General features: G+C 32.3%; 1 protein-coding gene across 2 annotated transcripts; it reads right to left on the bottom strand.

Annotated features, from left to right (window-relative positions):
* Window positions 1-6,255: 6,255 nt before the first annotated feature.
* LOC104109322 (phosphoinositide phosphatase SAC2-like) lies at window positions 6,256-16,229 on the bottom strand. 2 transcript variants are annotated; one of them, XM_070197859.1, is made up of 17 exons: window positions 15,765-16,222; window positions 13,434-13,638; window positions 13,186-13,348; window positions 12,789-12,839; window positions 12,400-12,622; window positions 12,041-12,117; window positions 11,550-11,737; window positions 11,379-11,476; window positions 11,131-11,264; window positions 10,902-11,030; window positions 10,151-10,484; window positions 9,625-9,746; window positions 9,418-9,531; window positions 8,634-8,825; window positions 7,914-8,090; window positions 6,992-7,094; window positions 6,256-6,742 (listed from the first exon to the last, which is right to left on the bottom strand). In XM_070197859.1, the coding sequence occupies exons 1-17, from the start codon at window positions 15,858-15,860 to the stop codon at window positions 6,623-6,625; spliced, it is 2,526 nt and encodes an 841-aa protein (XP_070053960.1). In that variant the 5' UTR covers window positions 15,861-16,222; the 3' UTR covers window positions 6,256-6,622. The 2 variants fall into 2 exon arrangements, with proteins under 2 accessions (XP_070053960.1, XP_070053961.1); XM_070197860.1 differs by lacking the exon at window positions 12,789-12,839 and having other exon boundaries at window positions 15,765-16,229.
* Between the last annotated feature and the right edge of the window lie 3,784 nt (window positions 16,230-20,013).

Below are 20,013 nucleotides of genomic sequence, written 5' to 3'. Positions count from 1 at the left end.
CTTCTAAAGCTGCGCTAAGCAATTGGGTCTTCTATAACCGTTGTAGCCAAACAATTGGGTCTCCTTTAGCGTTTAAAAAGGTTGGTATTGGGCCATCTAAAAGCCCAGGTGCAGATTTAGAGGTAGGGTAAAAATCCGAACTACCTATTGAAAAATAGCCACAAATTCAAAAGTAATTAAAATTTAGTCACTTTTTCATTGAAAGATAAAATTTGAACAAAAAACAACTCTAAAAATCCAAAAGAATTCTAGCATAGTATAGTTCTAATTTTTTACTATAATTCTACAATTCTAATTTTTTACATATGAGATTCCAGTATAATGTGTTGAATTTCATAATATGCTCGAACTTTATACGTAGGAACTCCAAAATCCAGCATATTATGCTGGAACTTTCCGTGTTTCAACTAAAATAGTGGCTATTTTTCAATTACTTTTCAAACGCTAGCTATTTTTCAATTATCAACCTGAATACTAGCTAGCCCATGCTATTTTGCCTAATTTCGTCCGATAATTAAAAAGTAACCACAATTCTTAATTGATTTAAATTTAGCCACTTTATAATAAGTTGGACAAACATACCCTCAACTAAACATCAAAACTCTAGTTTCTTTTTCTCGCTTCTTCTTCTTCACTCTAATATCCCCTTTAAAGCTCATATGAACCTTGTGAGAAAAGTAACAATGGATTTAAGATCTATTCGAATACCTTATTTTGTGTGAATTTTTTTCTAAATGTATAAGAGTTGAAGACTGTATTTTTTGGAACTTAATGTTCTCTCTTCTCTTCTTCTTCTTTTTTTCAGTTTCATTATAAAACACATATTATGTTGTTGGATTTTTTTATTGGAGTTTGAACTCGGAAAAATGATGAAGTACATGTAAAAATGCTGGTGTTAATGATGGAGTTCATGAAAAATGCTGGAGTTTATGAAAAAAATAATAGTATTCATTCAAAAGAATATTGGAGCTATGTTGAATTTAATGAAAAAAAAATATCGGAGTTCATAAAATATTGCGAGAGTTAATGTTAAAGTTCATGAAAACGGATTGAAATTGATAAAAAGATGTTGGAGTTCACGCAAAAAAACAAAATGGAATCCATGAAAAATACTGGAATTAATGTTGGAAGTTTATGAAAAATGCTGGAGTTGGAAATTCTAACAAATAAAATCCCAGTATAGCATCATGGATTTTGAAAAAGGCAGAAAAGATGAAAAACTGGAACTCTCCTCATTCCATGTTCCAGCTCAACATAATATGCTGAACTTGTAGAAGCTTAAACTCCAGAGACCAGACTCCAGTATAATCTTGGAGTTCGAAATAACCAAAAAGATGAAGAAGCGGTCTTTGCCGCATTTATAAATTGGGGGTATTTTTTGTTCAAACATTATTTTCGCTTGAAAAGTGGCTATATTTTAGTTAGTTTTGAATTCTCGACTAATTTTCAATTATCGATTCAAAAAATGACTATTTTTTAATTTCTCATGTTTTTGAGAGGCAAACAAATTCTAATTTTGGGCTTGCACTTTGAAATACCATTATCTTAGGGAAACTACACATTTGGATGCTCGGTCAATTTTATATTTGCTAATCAATATACATTTATTATATTTCTATTATATTCTATTCTATTATATAGAAGAGAGAAGAGGAGATCGACCAAGGATATTATGGTTATTTCAAAAATATAAATGCATTGTTTGCTTGTACAGTAGGCTCAAAAGCTTCGTTGTGCCTGTGGGTTCCTAATGACCGGAAAAAACCAAAAGTAACGTTGCTTCTTTAAATGCACTACTTGACTACTGCTTACTACTTTTTCATTTGTTTAAAGTATATTACTTCTCAGTTCTCACTTTCACGGTTTAAAAAAATATTTTTTCAATAAGTATTTTTAACTAGAAAAATTATTTGTTAGATAATTTTAATAATTTAAACGTTCATTTGATTAAAAACATATTATGGTAACATACATTTATATATAATAATTCTATTATCTCCTTAAGAAAAATTATTTCATTTGTTTTATGTACTGAATATTTTTGGTAAAGAATATTTTTAAAAAGTGGCAATAATTTATGTAGATTTTATTAAGATGTTCTTATATTAATATCAATTGATATCATTTTATACAAATTCTCATTAAATTGCAATTTCAATTGGAACGCTTTATAAAATCAGGAAAAAAATATTTAAGAATAAAATATAGTGTCAAGTCCCTTTTTTATTAAAAGAATATTGAAATTTGTTCAAATTATATAAAAATATTTCCCTCTATAAAATATGATTTGAGACTATTCTAAACAAAAAATTAAGACAACTAATCTGGGAAATTATTTCTTTATTATATATTAGGCAACATGAGAAGTATCATTATGCACGATTATACTTCTTCCTATATAATCAAAGTTAGTTGGGTACTTCCTCTGTGTCTAATAAAGAATTCAACATTATATAAATTTCAAAATACATAAATATAAAATTAACTATTTTTAAAAAATGCTCAACAAATAATTATAGTAAAGAAAGTGGTACTACACCCCAGAGTATCTCAATCATATCAAATTGAACTAGAAAAAAATTGTGATCGAATTTTTTTTTTTTTTTAATGAATTATTCAGATATGTCTTTAAACTAGAATAAAATACACGTTTACTTATTATTATTTTTTCAATAATTCAAAATCACAATTATTATTTGAAATAACAAAAAATAAAACATTTTTGCATCAACCATTGGGAAATAAAATGAATATATTTTATTATTCAAATTTTGATTAATATAAAAAGAAAAGCAATGCATTAACACAATTGAAAATACTAAAAGAGTAAAACTATATATTATTTAATTTAAACAGTGAGAAAGTACATCACGACTTATTTTTCAACTGACTTTTTAATTATTTTTTTATAATCAATTTTAAGTTTGGTGGTGCAGAACTATTTTTTAAAACAAAAAAGTGTAGAACCTATGTAGAAATACTCTAACTTGTACTTGAAGTATTTTGTTATAATAAAGTGTCAGACTTCGACAAGTATTACAAAGTGATTGGTATAGTTAGGGGTGTTCATAAAAACCCGAAAAAATGAACCAAACCGACCAAAAAAATCGATACTCTTTAGGTTTGATTTGGTTTTGGTTTTGAATTTTAAAAACCGGTCAAATTTGGTTTGATTTTGGTTTTAATAAAAAAAAATCGAAACAAACCGACTATAAAAGTAGCTACTTAAATTTATTATTATTATTATTATTATAATATATATATATATATATATATATATATATATATATATATATATATATATATATATATATATATGTGTGTGTGTGTGTGTGTGTGTGTGTGTATTTATATAAAGTTTCTAAAATTTTATGGTGTATATTAGTCATTTGTATTTTTAGTCTAGTTCTTTGCTATTATAATAATCTAATTCTTTGCCTTTACATTCTAGTTTGATTGGTAGTTTTCTTTTGCTAAGTACAAGAATTTATTTCATGTTAAAAATAATCGATTTTTAATTGAGTACTTAAATTATTCATCACTATTTGATTCAATTATCATCAATATATCTTAGTAAATAATAGATTTCTCAAAGAACAATTAATTTGATAGTGTTACATTAAAAATGTAGTCGCCGGAATATGCGTTTGGTAGTGTGTCTTATATTTAAGAAAAAAACCAATAAAAAACTGAAAAACCGATAAAAACCGACTTAATTGGTTTGGTTTGGTTTGGTTCCAATATTTAAAAAACTGACTTACTTGGTTTTGTTTCTTTTTAGGGAAAAACCGACCCAAACCGAATCATGAACACCCCTAGGTATAGTAATACGATTTCAGAAAAATTACAAATGCACATAACACAAAAGATAAAAAAATAATACAGGTAAACATGATTCTATACGTTATCACACAAAAGCCTATTTTCTTTCTTCTTTCCTTAAAGACGAATAAAGTGTGTAATTAGCAATAGAGCAAGAAATATTAAAAGGAAGAAAACAATAAAAATGAGGGCTTTTTTCAGTTTTAGCTCGTGCCAGAATTACATTCAATAGCCGAAAAAGTATATAAAATTTATATAATTTTGTATATAACATACAAAATGTATATATATATATATATATATATACACAAAAAATGTACAAAGAATAAATTGGACTTGGGTCAAGCCTTTCAAATTCCAATGAGCCTAATGGGTATTCTTTGTTGGTAAAATATATATGACAAGAATAAATTTATACTTCGAGCCAGGGCGGAGTTAGAGTGTCAGGAGCGGGTTATGCTGAACCCAATAATTTTGGTTCGAACCATGTATTTGTCTTAAAAAATTTATTAAATATATATAAATTATTAATTTAGAATTCATTAACTTATAACGATTATAATCATGAATCCATAAGCTTATAATTCTAGCTCCGCCTCAGCTTTGAGTTCTATTAAAAGCAATCTAACGAAAGTAAATTACATATATATGTGACATAAATAACTCTTGAAGTGTACCAATTAACTTTGTTACATTATCTTTAGGTCAAACTAATTACTTAAATACGACTTATTTACCAAAAGGTTTGCTTTATTGTTTAAAGCACAAATAAGCAACAAATATAAATCATACTGTTCATATATAATACATTATTATAATAATCATGGAGTCAAAAAGTTTTCCATCTGAAGATGATAATAAAATTTTCTAAATGTGTATACATTTTTTTTATAAAATTAAGAAACCAATGTCCCAATTGAGACTAGATAGAATATAAATCCTACTGTTCATATATAACATATCCTAATGGAATGATGAGAGTACTCTGTTTCGAATACTTGAAGGAAAATTTAAGGATGTAACTTAAGTTTGGGCTGTAGATTAGGGGTGTTTTTTCGGCCAAAAGCTCTTCTAAATCACTGCAAATCATGTCTCCACGTGCAATATATCTTTTCTCTTTCCTGTTTAAAGATTTGAAAAAAACACCATTTTACATTGTTTACTTGCTCCACCAATAAGTAATACAACTAATTAAGACATTAAGTACTTCTCCCATCTCATCTCATTTATCATTGTAATATCACCACCTGTAAACAATTATTAAGATTATCCATGTTTATATTTGTTTACAACAACTAATACATCGAATAATAGTTTGGACAAAGATTAGCTATTTATATTTGTACTCCATATATCACACTATTAGATACATGTGTCAGTTTGAAGATGTCACAGTAATATGTCAAGTCTTAAAAGGCAAAGAATGAGCTTTCTCATCCAACAGTGAATCGTAAAATCTTAGTGATTTTCTTTATCTAATGAATTAGGAAAGGACTATGCATCAAAGTTTTGTTGTACTCCACTCTCGCAATATATACTACAACATGAATCGGACGAAGGTAGATTAGAAACCTTGGTAAAATGCTATCCTCATATGATAGCTCACGTTTGACTCTAGCCTATCATATAACTCAATATTTCGTCTATTTTTCATTCCCCCGTGAACGTGATATTCAAAGGAATTAATCGCCTTTTCAACTACAAGCAGCGAAATGAATGTTCTTGCTTACAAAAATACTGTACTATGTAACACTGACACACACACAGAGAAGAAGGGGGAGGGGGAAAGGGAGAAAAGGTCCAAATCAAAGACGTGCGAAGAGACCTGTTAAGGCGGATCGAACAGCACCAGAAAAGATTAATACTAAGAAACTACACCTTCACACTCTGGGAACAAGGATGATAGACCCACTATAGTACTTAATCTCAATCTATTGCAGCCATACTTCATTTCTGAAGAATAGATAAATGCCTATCAATGGCCAACCCTTCTAGCAAATTGCAGGGTAGATAACTAAAGATATTCTTCATAAAAGAACACATGCCGTTAGGCTAGGAGCAGTATAAAGGTGGGATAAACCAAACCACTATAATTTCTGCCATCAAAGGCAATGACTTCAAAGCCTGAAAAGCAACGTCTTTCTGTCAACATAGCTGCAAAATGTTAAAATAACTAATAACAATGGTTAAGAACACGCAGTAATTCCTCTGCCAAATCCATGTATTAGGTGCTGCAATGAGGCAACCACTCAAAGCAGTCCTCTGCTTAAGCCAGAGGCATTATAGGAATATCCCGGAAACCGTAAGCATTTCCAGGTTATGCTTTCCTCAATACTAGTTACATTGATCACTGTTGCGATCGCAACCTCATAGCATATAAGTATCTCTAAATTTCTCCTCAGCTACATGCAAGAATTAAAATTTTAAACCATGTTACATGGTAAAGATCAGCTTTTATACAGAAAAGAATAATAGAGCTCCAACTTATAAAACTGTAGCAGATATTTACAGAACTGAAACCTACAAAAACAGTTAGGTAGAAAATGAAGGAACAAAAAACAACTGAAAGAATCATCTGCTTCTATTTACTTTGTACTATCTATATCATTTTCTAAAGTGCTTCAATTTACAAGCTCAATGGCTTTGTTTAGGCATATTTTCTCTAACAAAATTCATTGTTCCCCTCTTACCTAATCAACATCACCTGTCATTTATTCGGTAAGTAATGCACATCCTTCGGATGGTTTGATTGAATGTAATTGTCTGAAAGAATACAGCTTCAACGAGACCGGAAATGACCTCAAGGAAAAAGCATATCTCCATTGTTAACCCAATGCACAAACATCTCAGAAAATTCAGTAATACTTTTACTACTTCCTTCGGCATCAAAATTGAGATCTCCACTAGTTTGGTCCTGCCGCTAAAATAACAAAATTGAAGAAGAAAAAGGGATTACTCATGTGCGTCAGTATTATTATTAGAGATGTAGAGAGAAGCTAATAACAAGAGGCAGAAAATAAGAAGGTATAAGGTATATTTAAGATTCTTCATATTCTAACCAAGGCTTCCAGCTAAAAGCAAGATCCAATTTCGCGCAACCCCCCCTCCCAAACACGCGCACACACACACAAAAAAAAGACTACATTAGCGGAGGTTTGTGCGGACTGACCTTCAAGCTTGACTCACTTGCTGAAAAGCTTATTTCAGCTTTAGATTCAACTGTTACACCATCTGACGAGACGACACCAGATGGTGAGCTTATGATAGCAGATCTGCACAAATGGAGCTAAGTGTCAAATTTAAAGACCAAAGTCTGAAAACACAGCCAAGGAAGCATTAGCAATTAGTCTAGTTTTGACTTGGTCGTTCATAAGAGCAATTTATTTGATCAGAATAGTGGAAAGAAGGCTGTAAAAGAATTAAATACTCTTTTCTTTTCTAATCGTCCTGCGAAGACAGACATTCACAGAGTCATTTATTTTCTTTTCTCATAGTGGAATAAAAGAATTAAATACTCTTTCATTTTCTAATTGTCCTGTGAAGACAGGCGTTCACAGAGTCGTTTCTTTTCTTTCCTTCAATAAATAGTTCGTTTAAGATTTTCCCTTTTACTTGTACTAGGTATTAATAAGCCTGAGCAAAAGAGTATTCAAAAAGTAACATTTCACCTAGCGTCAAAGGTCAATTTTTTTGAAGTAGATCCGAACAATTATATTATATATAGAAGTGCAAGAAGTCTCAACACAACCATCAGCCTCCTACTTCGTTTTTGCGTCATTAAGTCACTAACTTAGTGAGATAATCTGAAAGTCAAACCTGAACCTCTAGCTAGTCTTTATAAAGTCTCCTTAAATTTATTTTAGTGTGCGCTATTTCAATGCAATAAGTTGCATAAATCCAAAGTTTTGGTCCTAGCAAAGTGTTGTGGTAATATTGGTGTGAGAACCAATGAAGCAAGCATTAATTAATATGATACGTTTTCCCCCTCCTGACTCTAGTGATCCCACCAGGTCTTCTTTGAAAGCAGTGGTTAAAAACCAAGTATGCGGATTCAATTCTATCAAAGCTTTAATCAAGAGGAAAGAAGATACCTCTCGTATGTTTCTTCTTCACATGAATTTCCAGATGAAGAGAGCCACTCAATATCTAGGAAATTTGAAAAATCAACTGAATCAACACGTTCACGCAATCTAACACTTTCACTGCTGAGACACTGCTCTAATTGCATATCCAGGAAAAGCTGTCTACCAGACATTGAGGGTGTGTACCTATTAAAAGTGAAATAAGCACCAATTTACTATGAGAAAACAAGAAATAAGGCGAGAACGAAATACACAACCCTTTCAAAAAGCATCGCCACTCGATCTCAACAAAGAGAGGAAGCAACAGAGAAATTGGAAAGAGCCAACAAGAATCTTAAAGAGTGACAACATTCGGTTAGCATCCATGAATAGTGTAGCAACTTACCTGCTATTAACTTTATTTCTTAAAAAACATAAAATGCTTAGACAATAAGAAGCTCCTTAAAAGAGATAAAATGCTTAGTACGTCTATTTTGGCTATAAATATAATAGCCACTAACCTGCTAAATTTATTTCTTAAAAACACAATCATTACAGTCTTCATTGAAAAGATACATATAACATTCAAAAGTTGCAGTGGTTTTGTCGATGGGAGTGGAACCACATTTAGATACAACTGTCACAATGGTTAGCACTTAGCATCCATTCAATCGAAGGACTTTTGAATCAACTGATGTATTCTGCTGCAATAAACAAATCTATGCAGCAAAGAAATTTAAACTAAGCTACCTTGGAAATGAAATATCAGTTCCACAAGTTGAGATTTCTGGGGTAGACTCTGAAAGACCCTTACTACCACCTTTTGCACTCTCAGGCAAAGGTTGGTCAGAGTCATCAGTCTGCTCTGTGTCAGTCTCCTTGACAGGAGAGCTGCTTCCGCAGATCAAGTTTCCTTCTGATAGTGACCTTTTAATAAACGACCTGCACATGAAGAAACGGCTTCAGTAATAGCTTTGGGGGTTTTTCATACACTGGTCTGGCTTAATTAAAGTATTTTTCTCTTTTGGGTTTTGACTTTTGACCAGAAGTTGAAAATCCCTAATCAGCTTTTTGTAAGTGAATTCTCCAGTACATCACTGACTGACTTTAATATTCATCTCAGAAACAGAGATAGGGGGGGGGGGGGAGGCAAGCTTAAGGTAAACCATGAATTTTGCACGGATGAAGTGATTGATAGACGATGGTTGTAGCATAGTACAGAGTTTTAGCCTTTAGCTAGTAAAAGGCTGGTCACTTGGGAAAGCTCACTTTCCTAGAATGTATCACATATATATATAAGCCACAGGGTCACTTGGGACTAACTTTTGCAACTTCACAACTCAACTGTCTTAAGACTTAAAGGCTCTCAACTTGATATAGTAATTCACTTGATGAATTTTAACACTTCAATAACAAAACACTTAATATTCAACAAATTTGTACTAATAGAAGTATTGACGCTGAGGAAGAGACAAGGGAATGCATTATTAAAGATAAGTTAGGAAAAATATGCATTAATTAAAGATCAGGTTACCTAGAATTCTCCATGGCTAAACTTGATCCATGCCCACTAACATTATAGTGCTGGTCTGAATCCAATTCCCATAGAGCTGGCTTACCTTCTTGCGGTCGGAAATGTCCCAAGAACCTGGAATTGGGACCACATGTATTTATTTTAATTTGCCTTCATCTGTCGAGAACAGATACAAGAAACATATTATGAAGAAACTAATTCACGTACACATTAATGGCATCTTGTTTCTCAGCGTCCATGTAGGCATTACTGTAATAGCGCTGAAGTGTCCTAAAGAGCTCCTGAGACTGAGTTGCTGCTTTCCATTGGCCTCGTCTCTCTGAAAATATCTGTTTGATCAAATCCATCAGTATAGCATACGGAACCACTAGACTCGTTAGAACTTATCGGCATGTGCGTTTGCTGGTCGAATGTAATTCGCCAATTTGAACAAGACATTCATAGATAAAATTTCATCATATTGAATTTCCAACTTTAGATATCCAGAAAAGGAAAGAATTTATTTCACTGGCAAACTAATCATAGATTTCAATTTAAACATGATCAGCAGTTAACAGATGAATATCACTTGGATCTTGTAATTGAAAGATATGGTATCTGCAGATCATCTCAGACTTGAAGTTACTTAAAGATCCTTGCACACTACCAATTTATTACTAGAATATCCTGTATCCATCAGCAGACTAGAGAAATAAATTGCGGAATTTTGAGTGAACAAACAAGGCAGAATTACCTTGTTATGTGCAGCAGACCCTCCGTATTGTAGTGCAAGTGTGTCGCCCATTGCTTCATAGAGTTTCATTAGATTATCTGCTAAAGCTGAATCTAAATCAATGTTCTCCACATCTATAAAGCCCAAGGCATGCAGCTGATGGCCCAGGGCAACCAGCCCATAGGCATATTGGGCAACATTTGTGCGATCCAAACAGTCTATGCAATTAGTTCGTAACACCCCTCTTTGTAGTGTTGAAAGCTTGACATAGTAATCTCCACATAGATCACCACTAGAGGAGTTCGGTTCAGCTCCCACTTCACATAGGTCTTTTCCAGCTTGATCACCAGTATTGCTAGAGCAATAAACAAAATCAATGTGAAAAAAAGGGTTCAGATGCCGTCATGGCTGAGAAAAAACCCATATAGGACATAGAATTGCTAGGCAGAAATCTTGGACAGCACTTTCTAGAATATTGAAGCCTACACAAAGAAATCCATCTCACAGTGGTTATCTCACATAGGTTATTTCAATTGTTTAGGCAAATGAAAGTTCAACCAGACACAAAAGGTTATTATGTGGACCTGCATGAGGTTCAAATTGCCCAAGCCTCAACTTACAACAACACAGCCCACAAGAACAACTGAGCTTTTTAGCCCAAGCTAAGTGTTGGAGGCACTCTCCTACTTAATAAAGCTAATTTGAGAACTATCAACTCCCGTGAACTGAGAAAATCAAATCTCTCTGGGAGGATTTGGATTACCAAACTTACCCAGTGGATGAGAATTTAAGCAATTTCCCAGACTTTGAGGCAGGGATAAGTCGACAGTGCAGAAAGCCTGTCAAATCCAATGCGGTAGCTGCCACCTTGCCCAGGAGTGTCAAGACATTTGTAGCTTTGCTGGAAAAGAGGTGTCAAGTTGTCAGCAACCCATCAGACCAACATACAAGAAAAAGAAAAAAAATAACAACAACAACAATTTCGGAAGCAGCAAGCAGACCTCCTAGAGTGTTTATTCAGGTCCCAGTGAAGAAATCTCAAATGGTTCTCCTCAGAAAGATCTTTATTTATAAACTCAATAGCATTGGCAAATGCTGCACGAAGAATTGTTTCTCTAGGCCTCTTCTCACGAGTCTGTTTAGCGTCAAAATTAACAACAAATACAGGGGAAGATGAGCAAGAGAAGGTTAGACTACTGAAAATGAAAAGGCAGCATAAATTGGATTCAAATTCCCTGATAAAGTTTACCTTAATCAAATTCAATATTATAATTGGATTTCCGTATCTCTTTACAAGATTCTCAAAGTGACGTTTGGTGGCTTCAAACTTCAAATCCTTCCTGGAGACTATAAAAAGAAACAATCATGAAAATTGAGTATATTGCATACTTCATAATAAAATATGCATCTTTTCTCATACGTATGATATCAGGCTTAATATTCAAACGTGAAGTTTCTTGCGACCAGAAAAGAGGTATTGAACCCCGGTTCTGCACAACAGCACTTATTTGTACAGGGCAACCATCACGCATATCTTCAAGCACAATCTGTTCCGTTTCCACATCATTTGCTACGCGACCCTTCTCATTTACACCTCTTTTTAAATATCTGCATAACATAAAAGGAAAAATAACTCAACAACTAGGAGATGAACCATGATCACTAACTGAAATACTGAATTTAGATCTACTTATACTTCACATGTATCTGATCATACAAAGACCATTTAAATGAAAGTAACTGAGAACACTCTTTTGAATTTTCTTCATCTTTCGATGCAACTTAGTTATAGATAACTGCCAAGATTACTCAAATGGCACACTATTGCTGGAGTAATAGATCTACCAGAATCCGATGAGATAAGTCAGCATCAGATAAAAAGGATATAGTATTAAAGTCAATTAGACGAACCTGGTACCGGCATAATGACGAGAACGTCTAGCAATTAGGGTCAACACGAAATCCCGATCAGAAATAGAAAGCGTCACCTACAAAAAACATCAGCTACATGATAACATGTTTAAAGTATTATCCTAGCAATGGCTAAATATCCAAGTCATTTAATGGGTAAAGCAATCATGAAACATCACAATACTAAAGTCTGAGAATAAATCACAGGTTCCTTTGAATCTGAATATATCATCACCTAGTACAACAAATAAGTTGGTATCATATCTAAAAGGAGCATCTTCTCCACTACATCGAGGTCAAATTCAGATTTCCCTTTGGTTTCATATATACCTCTGAAACAATTTCAAATAAAAAGATACCTGTTTAAAGAATCCATATACTAAAGCGACAGTCCAAAGAGTATTTTTGAGCTGATAGCGAATTCCTCGGGTTAAGAACTCATTCCATACGAACATTGTATCATAAAGGGTGAGTCCAGTCTCACAATTGCTCAGATTCTTTTGAAGACTAAGCATAATATGATAGGAGTAGCTGAAAAAGAAGTCCTTTGTGAGATCCACCGTGCGCAGGAGCTTCTTGTATCTATTCCCAGAATAAAGGGAGAAACAGAAAGAACCAAAAAGCAAAAGTGAGTTAATAAAGCAGATGTAGTGCCTAAAAAGGAAAAATATAAAGAATGAGGAAATGCTGACGAAAGAAACTATGAAAAAAAAGGCAAGCATGTGTGCCACTGAAATCCTGATGGTACCTTGTCTCACTCAACATGTAAATTAACATCAGAACACCACTGTAGTTTGCCCTGTAAATTTGCAGGAAATAAACTGGCAATGGGCTCTACAACAGTATAGCTACAAAATGTTCATCTGTAATGTTCTCACTATAGTTTATACTGTCCACGCAGCTAAAACACTGCAGGGGCTATTGACAAGATAGTATAGAGATTACCTCAAACGTGAGACAAGTTTAAAGATTACAAATCTCAGAGCAGTCCAAATAAAAGAAAACAAAATAAAAATGAAACAACCACAACTAGGATAATATCTCATAAAGATACAAAGAAACTAGAAGTATTGTTATTTCCATTATAATGCCTTCTCAAAAGTACTATGGACATTTTACATTTACATGCAGAATTGACAAAAGACCTGTTCTCATTCTTAGAATCCATATTGGATAGCACAGTAGAATTGGGGATTGGAAACATCTCGCTCTTCGTAATGGCATAAACCGCATGACCGCATATCATTCCGACTTTCCTTCTTTTTGTAATAAGCACCATGTAATAAGGTCCCAAAAACTTTACAAAACCTAAAATCCACCAAAAACAAAGAGTTGCATTACAAATAAAAAAATCTATTCAGAAAGAGAATGAAACTTTAGTGGTATAACATACCAACAATTCCGTAGCAGGTCGAAACAAATTTAAGCCCTCCAGTTGACTTGTTCCCTTCATGTATTCTTTTAAGGAGGTCAATGCATTCAAGTTCTGAGTATGTGGCAGAATCTTCATACATGATTAGCTCCGAAGGCTCTAATCTGTCAATCTTCAAAACTTTCCAAAAAGTTCTAGTTTTATCCCTTCCAACCATATAGAAGTTCTGCGACATGTAAAAGTAAGTTAACCGTTGTGACAATTATATAAAAGCAAATAAACTCTCTATTAAATTTTCTATAATAACTTCATAATCTTCATCCATATCCAGTATCCAGTGAAATCAGTAGAAGGAAAAAAAGGAATAACTAAGGATATGTGACTATACACATATATATGCTCCCATCCCACATAGTTAATAAGGTCAGCATGAAAGAAAGAGAACCAACTTATTCACACACACACCTCTCTCTCTCTCTCTCTCTATATATATATATATATATAGATAGATAGATAGATAGATAGGAGAGAGAGAGAGAGAGAGAGAGATATTCTATGCAACTGGGGGAATAGTTAAAGTAAAAGATTTTTTTGACATTTAGTCCTGAAATGTACAAAATAAAAATGGAATAAGGTTACAACACTGTGTGACGTGAAGTGAGGACAGAGAAAATATTTACTTGGAAGAGAGATAGCTGACTAAATTGGTGATTGGCAAAATCTACAAAATCACAAAGTACACACCACATAGGAAAGACAAAAAATTCCTTATTTGGCTTTACTTTTTTGAATAAACAAAATCAAGGTATAATTTTGCATGATGGAATAAGAAGTGTAACAAGCATCTCTTTAGTTATCAAAGTCGACCTAAGATGAGTTTAGATAAGTATTCTATCTCTGTTTTACACATTCCACTTATTACCAACAAAATGGTGGTCAAATCTTGTTTGACACTATAGAAAAACGATAGGCCAAACATTTTGGGATGAAATGAAATATTTAACATTTTAAGCAGATTCTATTCAAGTAACTTAACAAGTTCTGATCCAACATGGTCTAACACCAACAACAAGTAGAAACATGTTTACACGTTAAGATAGAAAATGGTCACCATGAATCAGGCCTAGCAGTGCTTATAGTCTAATGCAACAATCAATTAACAAATTTGCTAAAGGATTCGCAAATTCTTTAAGCACTCTTGTTCTTTGAGGAAACTAGGACAATAGGGGAGGATCGATTAGGGAGCTTATTGGACGTCTTGCCAAGGAATTTGGACTGTGATCATTTCTAAAAGATTTTGAGGAAATGCAACTTCAATGTAACCAACAACAGTTTGCACAAGCTGAAGGTAGTGGATAGTTAAGTGCATTTCTAGGAATTTGTTTTAGAAAAGGAAAGGAAGAGCAACGACAAACCATCCACCAATAAAAGAACGCAAGAAAGCAACAGGAATGTTAATAACCCTGTACTATCAAGAAAGAATCAACCCGAGACAACATATGCTTATCCTTTAGCTAAAAGGGAAGAGCTTGATGTACATCACATCATCTGTTGCTTGATAGAAATACAATATGGCCTTGCCGTCTGACTTCCCCTCTTTGATTGTTTCATAAACAGATTGACATGTTGAGATTGTTAAGTTATCAAGTTCTCTGCTGTTTGAACTTGAGAGAAATAAAGAAAGACGCCACATTGTACTAGTTACTTTCTTTACTAAAATGAGGAGTCTTATTCATTTAGCACTATGGGAAACAACCTCACGCGAGTCACTTCCCTTAACAATGTGATAAAGCATATCATTTCCCCTTCTTCATGAAAAATGAATTTCCCTTCGGAAAATAGACAAGCAATTTGGATTTAAATACAAACGTGAAAATTTCCATTTTGAGACCAAGAACCTGCAATATTGGCCATGTAAGATCCAAAAGACCATCCACAAGCAACAAAATTGTAACCTTTTTTTCATATGGTCTAAAGGTTGTATCTTTATAGAGATGCATCACACAAAATATGTTCCTATGCTTTGCTTTTGAATGTAAACATTTGCTTTGGAGATATTGTTTTAAACTGACACAAAAAAAAAAATTGAATCGAAATCTTAATTAAACAAATCTCAAACCAAGTCGATAAGCATGTAGGTAAAAATTAGGAGAACTAAAAAAAGCAGAAAACTTGCTCGGCCAACAAGCTAAATGACCAAATAACGAAGTTAAATGACATCTTTGAAATACTAAAAGTTACTAATACATGATCTAGTCTGCAACTGGAAAATAAACATATAGCGGAATTTTCCAGTTTAATAACATAAAGAAAAAAAAATTGAGGAAGTAACTCAAATCGTCAAGCATATACCGAGCTAGTCTCGTAGAGCCGAAACTTCTGGAGATATAAGGGTCTCGAGTCGTGTTGCTCATTGTTTTCAGGTTGTTGACTGCTCTCTGAACCCATATTCTCCGATCCCGAGCCTCAGGACCGGCAGTTTTATCTCAGTTGAGCACAAAATAGCAAAGAGATCGCTGGTCAACTCACTAGCAGAAACCTTAACTGGTAACCTTCTTCTCCAAATATAAATAACCTGATATTGTCAATCACAAGCGGAAAAAAAAACTTGGAAACTAAACTGTTGAGTGAAAACAAATCAGATACTATAGAAAAATAAATATGGAAGCGAGTAAAGCTGAAAAAAGGAAAAGTTGAGCAAAAAGAGAAGTCAACACAGAGAGAAACTCTTAGAAGAGAGAAATAAGGAAGATGGAGAATGATTTGGAAGATTTCAGATCGGAAGAGGTAAGCAAGGGGACTAGAGCTCCGGCGTCTACATCCACATAAAACACGCAAATATTATTTAGATTTATTATTTATTTGATTTGTACATATACAGCTAAGATATGCCGAAATTTTCAAATTGCCTTGTGTAAGGCCTCCATGATCTTGTCTTTAATGCCTTTTTCTACTTTTATTTCCTTTCTTGAATTTACGGTGGTCTTGTTTTTTTTCGTTCTTTCCATTCACTCGGTTGTCAATTCGAGTAATATATTTCCTTCTTTTTATAGGTGATGTTTAATAGATAGGAAATTAAATTACTCTTGACACTTGCTAAAATTACCCTTAAAATTTTAGTCTTAAATATTATACTAGCATTTTTCGCCTGAGGCATAATTTGAAAGTGGGGAGCATCATTATCGAATAAAAGTTTGAGCAAATACTAAAGCTGGAGCTGATCCTAAGCAGTGCACTAAAAGTCAAATTATGCTCCCTCAAATCAACCAATGCAGCTTCATAAGATTAAAATCTTAGGATGCCGGTTAAAATATGTATACATATTATTTAAAATATATACACACATATATATATATATATATATATATATATATATATATATATATTCCGAAATTACCTGCAGCCGATGACCCCTACCCTAATGGTAGGTCCGCCTCTGTTTGTGGTCACAAGAGCATACTCAGCCTTTCTTACAATCAATATTTTAAGAATTATCTCATAATAAAGAAAAAATAGAGCTTTTGGTAGAGTCTAAAAAATGCACCTGGCTGTGGCAACAATTAGATTGCAGTGTCAAATTCATATCAAGCACATATATTTATTCAAAATCGTGACTTTCAAGTTTCAATATTGTATGTAGCAATAATTTTTATAATTTGCAAAGAAATTACTAGGTGTATAACTATACTAATCAGAGCCGAGGAGACAACTAACGTAGGCATGCTAACAAAATGATTGTGGACAACATGATCGTAAGACATTGAAAATGGGATTGTTTCTTAGTGGTGAAATAAAAATTGACCTATGATTACTTTAATTAGCATTTCTTCTAAAGTCTTTGGAGTATATATAACAACTTGGAGGAATGGTATCAGGTATGTATACATACAGCTATGGTCCCTCCACTCGAAAATAATAATTGATATACCTATATATATGCCAAATTTTCAATGGGAATATACCTATATATATGCCGTCCAATAATTGATATTTGATCCCATTCACTATTCAGCAGCCAAACTACAGGATTTAGGCCTTTTCTTTTTCCCTAGTCAACTATACAAAACTTGTGAGGCAAGAAGATAAATGGATAAAAAATGGGTGGATTAAAAAAAACGGAGGATTTAAACTGTTTGGGATCAACTTTAAAAGTTCTTAGCCTTAAATGGGTGGATTTAAACTTTTAAAGTTACTAGTTTTAGAATACGCGTGTTGCGCGTGAATCTTATCGATGTGAATAAAATTTAAAAAATCACATGAATAATATTATTTGACTTCCTATATTATTTAAATAAGCATAGATTTAAAAAAATAATATGTAAAACATTATAATTTAAATGATCTTATAAATTAGAGTACAATTTACTGCTAATTTCAATATATAAATTTAAATATATTATCTATGTTTCACTTGTCAAATATTGTAATTTGGTTTGTGATTTAATATGGCCATATATTACAATATGTAAATAAAAAATTAAAGTATGTCATATATTATTACTATGAATTATTATTATTTTTATACGTAAGCATGTCGTTTATTTAAAGATATTTTCTTACTCGTCCTAATGTGCTTATGGTAGTTTACCATAGTAACCTTTAATGTTTAGAAATCTAAGAAATAAATTCATATAACTTAAATATTAGGAGTTTCTACATAGTTCAAATAAGAAAAAATTTAATACCAAAATTTTAATATGTTTCACTTAAATATTAGAAAAGTTATTAATTTACATTTTATCCAATGTGAAATTATTTTTTAAAGTGTAAAAAAGATGAATGACACTCCGCTAAGGGGTTTCGTGCTTTTAATATAGTATAACATATAGATAGATATAGATATAGATATAGATAATTTATATAAGATAAATATTTAATTGATTTTGATTCAATTTTAATTGATATCAAAATCCTAAATATAAGGACTTAATTCAAATAAAGAGATAAATTTAATAAATAAAATTTTAGTTGGTCTCAAGATACAAAATATTAGGAAAAAAACATAAGCAAATTATACTTAATTTTCAAAAACTTTATGTCCAAGAACTCCTTCTACGTGTCTTCTTGACAAGTAGTGGTAGTTAATATTTAGCCTTAAAATTTTTCTAATTTTGGTACTACTAACTATAAATATATTACATACTTTAATTAGGAAAAGAATTTATGTAAGGTAAATCTTAATCGATTTTAAAGTCCTAAATATTAAGACTCTATAAATATTTCAAAAAAGAAAAAATTAATAATTAAAATTTTAATTGATTTTAATGTCTTAAATATTAGGAAAATAATTTAAATTACAATGTTGTCCAATATGAAATCTTTTTTTTAATGGGTAAAAAAGCGAATAATATTTCGCTAAGGGCTTCGTGCTTTTAATATAGCATACATAAGTTCATATCTCTTATATTTTGTAATTTTAGTAAATTTTTACACCTAAATTTATGCTCTGCACAGAAAGGGATGGATCGCCCTTTGAATTCTAGTAACAATTGATTTTACCTTTATATATATATGGTGGTTCAATTTCCTTCTATGGTAACAAATAGTGTATAATATTTAAATCAGTTTACAAAGTTGTATTGACGAGCGCAAAACACACACTTAAATTATGATCGCTAGTCAAAGATAGTATAGTATAATTATCATATTCACAAGGATTTGATTTAAATAGTATTATATTGTAGTTCGTAGCTCGATTGCTATCCAGAAGTATCAACAGTTGAGATTTATACAATTAAGAATTAAAATTAACTAAGAATCTAAACTATTGACTAATGACAATCGCAACAAATGTAAGTAAGGAAGTTATCAATATGAGAAAATAGGGTTTGACGGAATAAGTGCAAGATAATTGTTTGGTATTTAACTCTAGATAAGTCACTTCTAATGTTCAAGTGAGTCTCTCGAATTCACTTAATTATCAGTACAAATGTTTAGCAGAAACTCCTCTCTCGATTAAGCTTCAACCTCACAATATGAACCAATTTAAGCTCGGTGAAGATATGCAAGAATTCGTAATGGATTGGTTTTTAGGAGAACCTCTTTCAATTATCCTCCCAAATAGGTTTAATCAATGATTCAACTAGCCTCTTTCGATTACTTAGAAGAATCTATGAACTCAACCAACAATATTATGCAAAGATATCACAAGTTATGCCTCTTTCGATTACAAGAACAAGTAGATATAGATGCAACAATTAAATCTTCCAAAGACTATTCAAATACATAAAATAGAGTTATAATCTACAAACAATCATCAATACATTGAATCCATCAAAACACAAAAGGATCCACTCCATAGACATGGAGAAGTTCTTCACAAATGAAATAAAAGTATAGAAAAATATAAATACAATCCAAAATCGAATCTTGAGTGAGGAAGGAAGGATGAAATCCTTGTGCTCTTGCTTCTCCCTCTTCTCCTTAGCTTCCTTAGGTCTAAGGTATGTCAAAAGTCTAGAAATGATATTTTTCCCATGTATTTAAGCTATCTCCCAATAAACCCTAGACGAAAATACCCCATTTTAACGGAAATGGGAAGATACTTTAAGATTTTTGTACTACCACACCGCGGCATGCAACGCGCTTGTGGGAAATTCCA

The sequence above is a fragment of the Nicotiana tomentosiformis genome, chromosome 3 (assembly GCF_000390325.3).
Source record: "Nicotiana tomentosiformis chromosome 3, ASM39032v3, whole genome shotgun sequence".
NCBI classification, from domain to species: Eukaryota; Viridiplantae; Streptophyta; class Magnoliopsida; order Solanales; family Solanaceae; genus Nicotiana; species Nicotiana tomentosiformis.
The sequence above is the reverse complement of the archived record's forward strand: the minus strand, read 5'-3'. Positions and strand labels throughout refer to the sequence as shown.

Coding starts and splice junctions, on each gene's coding strand:
- LOC104109322 (XM_070197859.1), bottom strand. CDS start 15,860: ATGGGTTCAGAGAGCAGTCAACAACCTGAAAACAATGAGCAACACGAC. Junction 12,840..13,185: donor GATTCTAAGAATGAGAACAG/GTCTTTTGTCAA, acceptor GCAAATTTACAG/GGCAAACTACAGTGGTGTTC. Junction 8,091..8,633: donor ACTGATATTTCATTTCCAAG/GTAGCTTAGTTT, acceptor CACTTTTAATAG/GTACACACCCTCAATGTCTG.